This window comes from Eucalyptus grandis, chromosome 10 (genome assembly GCF_016545825.1).
Source record: "Eucalyptus grandis isolate ANBG69807.140 chromosome 10, ASM1654582v1, whole genome shotgun sequence".
Taxonomy (NCBI): Eukaryota; Viridiplantae; Streptophyta; class Magnoliopsida; order Myrtales; family Myrtaceae; genus Eucalyptus; species Eucalyptus grandis.
This window is the reverse complement of record NC_052621.1, coordinates 16,447,582-16,458,486: the sequence shown is the minus strand read 5'-3', so window position 1 is coordinate 16,458,486 and position 10,905 is coordinate 16,447,582. Positions and strand designations below refer to the sequence as shown.

At 42.3% G+C, this 10,905-nt stretch overlaps 2 protein-coding genes across 2 annotated transcripts; both read right to left on the bottom strand.

Moving 5' to 3' along the window:
* Positions 1–3,861: 3,861 nt before the first annotated feature.
* Positions 3,862–6,864, bottom strand: LOC104428235. Its single transcript, XM_039302845.1, has 9 exons — positions 6,768–6,864; positions 6,047–6,078; positions 5,919–6,003; positions 5,627–5,640; positions 5,025–5,174; positions 4,903–4,943; positions 4,844–4,862; positions 4,319–4,396; positions 3,862–4,238 (listed from the first exon to the last, which is right to left on the bottom strand). The coding sequence occupies exons 1-9, from the start codon at positions 6,862–6,864 to the stop codon at positions 4,128–4,130; spliced, it is 627 nt and encodes a 208-aa protein (XP_039158779.1). The 3' UTR covers positions 3,862–4,127.
* Positions 6,865–8,768: 1,904 nt separating this feature from the next.
* On the bottom strand, positions 8,769–10,293 carry LOC120288725 (receptor-like protein kinase FERONIA). The gene is made up of 2 exons (XM_039302844.1): positions 9,819–10,293; positions 8,769–9,730 (listed from the first exon to the last, which is right to left on the bottom strand). Exons 1-2 carry the CDS (start codon positions 10,291–10,293, stop codon positions 8,769–8,771), a joined length of 1,437 nt encoding a protein of 478 aa, XP_039158778.1.
* Positions 10,294–10,905: the final 612 nt, after the last annotated feature.

Here is a 10,905-nt window from a genome sequence, read left to right as displayed (position 1 = left end):
TGAGGCAGCTCGGACAGTGAGGGAAGAGCAAGAGCGAAGATCCAAGAAGCTGTGGTCAAGAAAACTCGTGAGTGGGAATCAACAAAGGCCGCCTTGAGACTAAGCTTTCCAATGTCCATGCCCGACTTCAAGCAGCCAAGAGTGAAGCTTCTTCGGTTATATGTTCCGATCTCGGCCCTAAGCTTGATGCTGAAAAAGAGAATGTGGCCCTCAAAGCCAAAGTCCTTTCTATGTCGGAGGAGCTAGAACTTAGGATTATTGAGCTTGATTTGAGCACCCAAGCAGCAGAAATAGTCAAGCAAACGGCATTTAGAGAGCATAAGAAGGTAGCTAGGTTTGGAAGCCGAATGCCGCAGCACTCGGATCTTGAAAAATAAAGCAAGTGCGACAAACGATCTTAAGTCTTTCTCTGCATCATCGGTTTGTGTAGAGTCCTTCGATGATAGCCAATCAGATGTAGGGGATAGGTTGGTAGCAGTTGAGAATGACGTGCAGAAAGCGAATTGCTTGGAGCCAAGTGATTGTGAGCCGTGCCACTCTGAGTCATGGGCATCTCTAATAACTGAACTCGACCATTTTAAGAAAGAGAAATCCTTCGAAAAGAATCTCATGGTCTCTTCAGGAGAACTTGATTTAATGGATGATTTTCTGGAGATGGAAAGGCTTGCAGCTCTACCAAACGCAGAAAGTGGAAGCTGCAGCCATGGAGTGGGGCCTGCTCTGGATCAAGACAGATCTGATGAAGTCACTCTCAAATCTGAGCTTGAAGCCATGATCAATAGAACGGCAGAGCTGGAGGAGGAATTACAGAAGAAGGAAGAAGAAAATGAGAAGCTAGAGATGGCTCTAAGTCAATGGCAAAAGCAACTTGAAACGTCATGGAGTCGGCTCAATGAGGTTGAGATGAGATTGACAGAACTCAACAACATGTTGTCTCGCAGCACAAAAATCGAAGCAAGCTGCAGAGGAGGAAGCAAGGATTACCCATGAGAGGATGGAAGTAACAGAGTCAAGACTGATGGATGTTGAAGAGGAGATGAAAAACTTGCTCCTTAATGACAAATTACTACAAGAAGAGGTTGAAAGAGAGCATGCTTTATCTGCTGAAAATGAGGCAAAATGTGGGGAGCTGGAGGATGAAAATCTAAATATGAAAAGGGATGCTGAACTGCAGCATGAGATCGAGCTTCAGCGTGTGTCTGTCTCTAATGAACAGCTTAAAGTAAAGCAGGTTAGTTCTCTATGGCTTGTGGATGTTAGTCTATATCGAATGGAAAGCATGATAACATGAGTAAATTATTGTGATGGTATTGCTCCTTTTACATAATTTATCAAGTTTGCCGACAAACCCGCTACTACATTTTGAGTGGCAATGTTACGGTTGCATGTAGAGTGAGTTCCATCTGCATGAGAAAAGAGAGATGCCTCTCTTGGTACATTCACATCCCGTGTCGGACATCTGATTTGGGTGCTTTTTTATGAGATATGACTTCAATCTCCCAGGTCAATAGTTATTTATTTATAGCCATCTTAAGGAAGATGAAATGATTATTTTCCAGTAACGCAGTGTGGTTTTGATCTTCATATTGACATATAGCTATGTTAGAAACAGGAGGGCCGCATCAGCATCTTGTACTTTATTAGTACAAACTATATGATTGGGGCACAATCTAAACAAATCTCAAATTTCACCGTAGCATTGAAGACATTAAGAAGTTAATATAGAATTTCAAAGCACTTGACCTTTGATGTAGTGTAATTTTCGAGCTTAAAAAGCACTTACAGTGCTGCGATAGGGTGCTTCTAAACTAACTTAACCAGAAAATTCTCATGCTAGGCGAACTTTTTTTTTTTTTTTCTGTGGGTTGTGGTGCTTTGAGCAACATTGCGCTTGCTGACACCATCAACTATCTGATAGGATCAGCTTACCAATGTTTTATTCATGCTAAATGGGCGATCATGACTTAGTCTGAATTTAGTTTCCTCCTTATGTTCTCATTTAGTTTTGTTATGTAAAACAGGAGCAAGAGCTAGCAGTCGCGCTTGCCAGTTTGCAGTGCCGAAGACTATTTCATCTCTCGCTCAGCAATTAAAATCTCTAGCTGCAGTAGTCGACTTCTTCGCAGATTCCGATCCAATGTGCAATCACACGGATGAAGGATTACTAAGCCGCGAAAACAAGCTGCACCATTTAAACAGCCCACCGGTCCTCATTTCTGCTGAACAAAGATGATATAATCATGGTTTAAGAATTTGATTATTCAACTAGCTGAGGCGGGAAGATGAAATGAGTGAGGTGAGATAGGAAGAGTGTCTACTTTGATTTTTGCCTTGTGAATAAACAACCACCATTGTAAATGCATTCATGACATCTCTGAAACCGACACTTGTGAATCTCAACTATAGCGGTACATAACTCAGATTTTTGAATAATATAAGGTTTCAATTCCTCTATAGCATGTGGATGTCCAGATTGCTTAAAGCTGCCAATTGTCTTGTTTGGTGTTATTGAGTTGTAGCAGAGGTCGTAAGCTTTCGTAAATAAATTCGTACGCGTTTCCGTATTCAAAATTAATCTATCAGACTTTGCACGCACTTAGTTTAAAATCTCATTATTTTATTGAGCAAAAAAAATTTGGCGTCCAAACCCGATATCTCTTTTTTTTTTTTTTTTTGCCTAATAACCCTTTTCGACCTCTTTTTCTTTTTGTTAAAGCTTTTAGAAATAAATTCGTATGTGTTTCTGTACTCAAAATTAATCCATCAAACTTTGCACGCATTTAGTTTAAAACCACATTGTGTTATTGAGCAAAAAAATTTGGCGTCCAAACTTGATATCTCATTTTTTTTTTCTATTTCTTACCTAATAACCCTTTTCCAACTTTTTTTTTTTTGTTAAAGCTTTCGGAAATAATTTCGTACGTGTTTCCGTACTCAAAATTAATCCATCAAACTTTGCACGCACCTAGTTTAAAATCTCATTGTGTTATTGAGCAAAAAAAATTTGGCGTCCAAACCCGACGCCTCATTTTTTTCTCTATTTCTTGCCCAACAACCCTTTTCCAACTTTTTTTCTTTAAAGCTTTCGAAAATAAATTCGTACGTACTCCCGTGCTTAAAATTAATCCATCGAATTTTGCACGCACCTAGTTTATAACTTTGTAGTGTTGTTGAGCAAAAAAAAATTGGCGTCCGAACTCGACACCCCATTTTTTTTTTCTATTTCTTGCCCAACAACTATTTTTCAACTTTTTCTTTTCTTTAAAGCTTTCGAAAATAAATTTGTACGTGCTCTTGTGCTCAAAATTAATCAATCAAATTTTGCACGCACCTAGTTTACAACCTCGTAGTGTTGTTGAGCAAAAAAAAAATTAGCATATGAACCCGACACCCCATTTTGTTTTTTCTATTTATTGGCCAACAACCAATTTCCAACTTTTTTTCTTTAAAGTTTTCGAAAATAAATTCGTAGGTGTTCCCATATTCAAAATTAATCCATCAAACTTTGCACGCACCTAGTTTACAACCCCATTGTGTTGTTGAGCTAAAAAAATTTGGCATCCAAACCCGACACTCTATTTTTTTTTTTTTTCTATTTTCTTGTCCAACCACCCTTTTTGGAAATAATATTGGGTTGTGTTGGATGGCATATCATACGACTAGTGAAGATAAAAGGCAATTTAGGTAAGTTCATCAAGACGTCCAATATGAGTCTTCATCAATACAAACATTAGATGCGTGGGATGTCTTTGGGAAACATCACAACATTTAAGCACAGAAATTGCGCATTCCATGTAAAGAACAATGATCAGGAGATACGCGCAATCAAAATTAATTGAACATTATAAAAACGAGAAAAACTAGTTGCATCACAACTTCAAACATCCCTCCGACAAATTCTGTAGTCGAAGAACGTTTCTTATTTATCAGAACATCTCTGTAGCATACATGGAACATAAGTAAAAACTAAAGTAAACATAGCCATCAACTTGTATTTCGAGTGCCTGTGACCAAAACCATCCGAAAAATGAACCTCCTCAGAATCAGAGGTAGACGCCAAAGCCGACTTTAACTGCCAGTATAATGTGCCGAAAGATACTTGTACCAAAGCGCTCTACATCATCGGCTCATGATACTTGAACAAACTTGTCTAAAGCGGATGTATCCAAAGCTGCAAACTCCTTAACAGCCCCAAGCACGGCAAGTCCAAGTTTTACAGCGTCATCGTGAGTTGGTGCCTACAGCAAGTAAATTTTGAATTGAATTCTTAATCCAATAAAATCATTTTTATGGTAGCTCGTGTAAGAGATTCCTCTACCTCAATGTTAAGAGGAAGAACAGGATCATGAAGCGAGAGCCTCAGAAGGAACCATCCTCCAAACCCAGATACCCGGACCTGTTTAAGCAGCAATCAGACTAGAGATCAGCATCACATGCAAAATGCAAAGCTCACCCAGTGTCTTGCGCTATTCAGGGAGAAAAGAAGAGAGGAATTAACTAGATAGCATGATGGACCTGCATTTTCTTTATAGTAAAATACTCCTCTGAGGTCACTAGTTCAGATATTATTTTGGTAAGCCCACAACATTTTGCTCAACTCATTGTGGACTATAATTTTGACTCCTCTTGTAGATACAAATCAAGAACCAACATGGACTCCATTGCGACGTTTAACTCTCCTTCTTGCTCCCATCCCCAGGAGCATTCAAAACGTATGTACTTTAATTGAGAATTAGAGCATTAACTTGTCTCCTCAGCATACGAACAAGATAATACACAATATAAATAGCTGCTGAAATGATGAGGTCCAATCTATTAAGAATAACTTCATCGATTCAAAACTTACTCCTTCATAATTTACTGGAGCTTTCTGAAGCTTTGGGTCTAAATCAATAGAGTTCTCCAAGAGCTTCAACACTGCCTCTCCATAGTCTCGGAAAGATCTGTAACCTCTACACTATCAGGATCTTAGAGAAGGAAAAAGAAAACGACATTGCTAGAAACCAAGAAACCAAGTACCCTCCCTTTAAGTCCGGATGACTCTGGTTGATCTTCAACCTCAATTCTACAGCAACAGCTGCTTCTTCTAGACCCTCTACCAAATCTGTTAAGACTCTGCTGCCGCTACCTGCTCCTGAAGCTCGAGCTGAAGAAAGTTTGTTGAGAACTTTGACCTATAACAAAATGCTTAATAATTATGACTCAAAGCTTTAAGCTCATGCATTGCAGTTGGGGGCATTTAGAATTCATCTCTGCAACGCTCATCTATTTCAAAAATTTTAATAGCAATTTCCATCTCAAATTGTACTTTATACAATTAAATCACAGAGATCATGCAATTCGAAATAACATTAGAATTAAGGATACCACTTCAAAAATGTTTTAGAACAAAATGCTGCCATAGAAAAGAGTGATCAACTTTCTGGCGACTCAATGATTCTAACAATCATCTCATTCAACTAACCAAATCATCTCGTTCAACTAACCAAAATAACTATACACAGAAATTTAAATTAGCAAATGGTAGCAACCAAAGAACTAAAAAGTGAGCATCTATTATCAGCAAATTTTACAAACAAAAGAAGACCAGGAATCATCAAAAAGCACAATTGTAAAAGCTTAATACCTTAATTGTCCAATCTGCAGAGCCAGTGCAGAATCATTAATTGCTAGGATCAAATGCGATAGATCTCACCTATCCCAAATGCCCACTTATGACCTTGCACATACAAAAAGGAGAAAACAAAACACATAACAATCCAAGTAAGCGAGCAAATAACTGCAGATACAATAACATGGACAAGACACAGCTGTATGATAAATTCAAATGTATAATTATCAAATGACACCATAACTATTACTGAAACAAAACAAGAACTTTCTTCTAGCTGCCAGAAAAATTAGGCCACAATTCTCACCCTGTAGTTCTTCCATGGAGGATGCCACACAGGACGTGGTCACCTGCTTGGAATTCTTTCCATAATGGCTGAGGTAGACAAATTCCTAAAAACAGAGTGAGAGCATGAGGCCAAAGCAGATTAAGTACCTTAGAGCAGAACTTAAGATGACTCAGTGATCCTTGAATGCATGAGTCGAATTATGAGAATCCATGAAACAGCTTTTCAGAAACCATTAAGAAATGTTCTGATGTTATGAAAACCAAAACACAACTTCCCTCGAGAAAGAGACGCTTTAATGTGATGAAAACCATATAGAATCTTCCAAGCAATTTTCCCTTGGCGTGAAAGATTTAATCTGATGATCAACATACTGAAACTTCAGGAATTCCTAAGTGGGGTGATAATAGTATCTATGGTCACCACTTAGGGAGACATAAGTCACTATGACATTGGATTGGATGAATCTTCAGGTCATCAAACAACAATCCAACGTAGTAACAAGCCAAACTGTAGGAACTTTTTGAACTTTTGGAGGAAAAAATACCTTTTCATATCACCAAAGACAGTTAAATGTGAGAGATGACCCATACTTTCTAAACGTGAACGGCACAGCAGAGAGTCACCCAGGCATTCAAGAATTCATTGAAGGAGCAAAAATGCAGGTGCATCACCTCTCTCTCTCTCTCTCTGTGACTAATAAATGAAACGTCGGACTGAACTGAAGACAGGTCAGGTCAAGAAGGGTACCCAGTTGGGAAAACATTGCCATGGAGTGGAAAGACAACGGATGACCCGACCCGATTGAGAACCAGCGACGACGACGCCGACCCAAAAGTCAAAGGCGCCTTTTGCCTCTGCTCAGATCACCTCTGAAAGAAGAAGAAGAGGAGTAGGAGGACGACGATACACACCAGCTCGACACAATTATCAGCAATGCGACCAAACCCGCTTTCTCTTTCCCCATTCTTCCTGCCTCTCTCTCCCTCTGTCTGTATTACAACTGACGAATAAGCAAGAAGGAAATATTGGGTGATCCCGATCCGACGGCAGGGACGACCCGTGGGTCTTCGTTGACTTGGTCGTCGCGTAGGAGAACGGGCCCCACCGTGAGGTACCGTCGCTCGAGGTCGAATCCTTCGAGAAAATATTGGGTGATCCCGGACCGTCAAGTCAGCGTGGTCTCCGACCACTCACAAACAGCCATGTGGAGGTGTGGGGGCCACTGGAGTAGAGGAGATTCTTTTCGCCCAAAACAATTCTTTTTTTTTCCCTATCACTAGACCTGCTCACACTAGCCTGCACACATTTATTTCCCTCTCTCTCCCTCTTACACCCTCTCTCCTTCCATCTGTGAAGAAGAAAAGGGACGTCCTTCTCTCTCCCTCTCCTCCATTCAAATTTTGGATCTTTCGTTAGCTCTTAGATTTGCTCCTCCGGCCCTCTGCTTTTGGCGTTTGTTGCTGCTCAGGCGTTCCAAATCCTTCGTCTCACTCAGAAGAACCCTCCAAAATTTCCTTGTTTTCTACGTTTTTATCTCGTTTTCTTTCACTTGAGATCTCTCGCAAGTCGTTTTTCATCTCTTCTGCGAAAGTTCTCAAAGGACATTATTGGAATCAAGTTCGTCCAAATCCTTTCTCTCACTCGGATGAGGCCTTGCATTTTTCGCGTTTTCTTTCCGATGAAGTTTGGGAAGGCAAAAGAAGCAAAAATGGTTTTTTATGGTGTCCCATGAGAGATGTTGTGAGTTGGCGGGTATGTGACGTTTTTGTTTTATTCTTCGAGATGTGTAAATATGGCCTTAGTGGCCTACTCCCATGATCAGGCCTGAGGGAGTCCGGAACTTAGTCGCTTCGTGGGTTTGTACTTGTTTGGAGATGTTTGATGATGTTTTTGTTCTCACACCCTGTTAAATATGTATACTAAGTTGGGTAATTTTGTGAATGCTTGTCGAGGTTTGAGGACATAACAACGAGAGATTATAATACATTAGTATAAGCTCTTCTTGACGTTGGACAAAGCCATAGCACATTTTGCTTCCCTTGTTACCTTTCAAAAGATCTCGCACATAAAAACTCAAGTATACAACAAAACATGAAACGAAGAACAATTCCATGTCAGAAATACACTTGCAAAACTGAAATCTTATTCAAATTGTCCAAAGTAAAAATCAATGGAAAATAATAAGGAACGTGATTCCAGTGCTCCACACTGGAAATAAAACTAAAGCAAGACCTCTTCAACAAAACTCAACAACTCAACAAAGCAATCCCTTTTCACTAAAATATTTATATAAAAAAAAAAAAAAAACAAAAAACAAAACAGAAGCAACGCCTGCTACAACCTCCATTCCGCATGCTCAACAGCAGCACCGACTTTGTCCTCTCCTTCACCACCACCTTTGTCTTAGCGGTCCTCACCCTTGTTCGCCGGCAACACTAGCAGTCACACCTGACATTTGTTATGTCACCGTCCTCGGCTTCTCGATAGCCTCTTCAATGCTGAAACAACTTAGATTCGTCGAAATAAATGTCTGCCATGGAAAGAGCTCAGAAACAGCGAAGAGTGCTCGAGCTGCAACGAATGCCAGAGCAGAGGCCTGGAGGACCAAAATCTAAGAGATCCAAAATTTGAATGAAGGAGAGGGAGAGAGAACGTCTTTGTTGCAGAGAGGAGGACGTCCATTTTCTTCTTCAGAGATGGAAGGAGAGAGGATATGAGCGAGAGAGAGAGAGAAATAAATGTGTCCAGGCTGTTATGTGCAGGTCTAGTGATAGGGGAAATTTAAAAAAAAAAAAATTGTTTTGCGGGGGAGAAAAACTACTTCTACGAGAAAATCTTCAGTGCCCCCCAACACCTCCACATGGCGCTTCATGACTCGTCGGAGACCACGCTGACGTGGTGGTCCGGGACCACCCAATATTTTATCGAATCGTTTGCTCTGTTTCGTCGCCGGTAAAGGAAGAAAGCCAGGAGAGAGAGTATGGTGAAGCCCGAAGTTCCACCAGCAACGATGGCAATTTTTACTGCTTTGCTGAGGCTCGACGGTGCTTTACTTGACTGTGGAGGCCCTGGCGGTGGTGGCCTTTTATTCGGGACCGGATCCGGGTTCAGCCCTGCGAGATTCTCATCTGGATTGCTGATCTTGAATATCTCGAGGCCATTCAAGATGGCATCAGAGTAAAGAGTAGAACCATCTGGACGCGCGCCCAACGCGACGGAGAGCTTGGTTCTTTTCTTTTGGCTGTCATACAAGGCTACTGCAAAATCTCTATAGACGGGCACGCCCTTCCCGCTCCATTCAATGACATCCGCATGACCCTCGACCAGCTGTGAATTTATGAAAATCCTGAAAACCCTATCTAAAGGTTTATTTATCTCTATCTGGAATTCGCAAAAGTGTAACCGGACCAAGTAGTAGAAGTTCGTGTCCACCTCGACAGACCACGTGAGCTTATAGCTCAGATTGATTCTTTTGTCCCTTCCCATGGTCCTCGCAGTAGTGTATACGGGATCTGGAGCCGTGTAATTTGGCACTTGCTCACCGTAATTGAGTTGGATAGTTGTGTTAACTGGCAATACTCCGATGTCCGAGGAAGTCACGTACTCGTCATCTGCTTCCCAGGTCCTGTACATTCCCGTGTCCCGAGCTGGACTGACAAACTGTCCTCCCACGTTCAAGCGCTTCACCGCTTCGAGAGCATCAGTGGTACGGAAGGTGAATGGCGTCTGCTGACCTGCCAACTTGACTCCCTCGGAGTCGACGACGGTGTTGTAGTAGAGACTTTCGGGCATGGAAACGACTTCGATTCCATTCACGAAAGCATACGCGTCTGAATTACCAGGAGTGGGAGTGAACGTTATGTTCAATATCTGGTCCTCTCCGACACTTAAGCAAAACTCTTTAGAGAAGAAGCTCACGGAGGGGGTAATCAGCAAAGAGGGAAGCGCTGAAGTTGCGGAGCAGGGTGTAGCCAGCGGCCCCGACGGAGAAGAAGGAATCAACACGGCGGAAGTTGGGGTAATCCGAAGGGACGAAGTGCAGGCGAACGAATTTGGGCCCTGCGGTGACGTGGAAGGTGTAGGCGAACTCGGAGCGGGAGAGGCGAGCCGTGAGGTATGGGGCGGCGACAGGGACGCTGGGAGATGAACTGCTTGCCTTTGCAGTGATAGAGGAGTGAGTTTTCTCAATTGGAGAGTAGTCCGAACGGTCGGCGGCGTCTCCAATCCAATTCCGGTTCTCCACAGTGGAGCTGGTGGAGGAGCCGCAGTCGACGGCAATATCATCGGTCGGCCGGTAAGCGTCAACGTTGTTGCCAGTGACTGAGATCGGGAGTGCTTCGAGCGAGACCGAGATGAAGATGAATAGTAGAAGTGGTGGTTTCATGTTCTTCATCTCGCTGCTCGACGACAGAGAAGTCGCAGTTGAATCGATGAAAAGAAGTTCACAAGGAGAGCGGGGCCTCGGAGATGAACAAGTTTTGACCTTGGGGAATTAGGAAAGAGCGCGGAAGAAAAGGCCAGCACTAGTCACGTGATTAGTGGAAGACCAAAGTCGTCGCTAAGATATCTGCAAGGGGATGGAGCCCTCGCCTACCACCAGAAAATCAGCGGACGGGATTTGTACCCTTGCCGGGTGCTCTTTTCGTGGAAGGCTTAAATTTAATTGCCAAGAAAGGTCAGGTCAGTGGAACGACCACCGGGTCCCATGCAATAATGCTCTCCCCGATGGACCACCCCCAAGCCGCGTTTTCTATATTGCGTCCTTCCATTTTCAACTTTTGTCATCTTTCGAGGAGCGAATATCGCGACTCGTTCCACATCCGAAGTCACGAAAATTCCACTTAGAAAGCCATCTGTACTGGCAAGTCTTTACAGTCTGATCCATTCAAAGGGTTGGAACGGGCCGGTCCAAAAACCGGAGCGCGTTTGGACGGTACTGCTGCAAGCTTGAAATATTAGCTTGGACGGTACATGTTAGTAGCCTCTTGGTTGAGGATATCCAAAT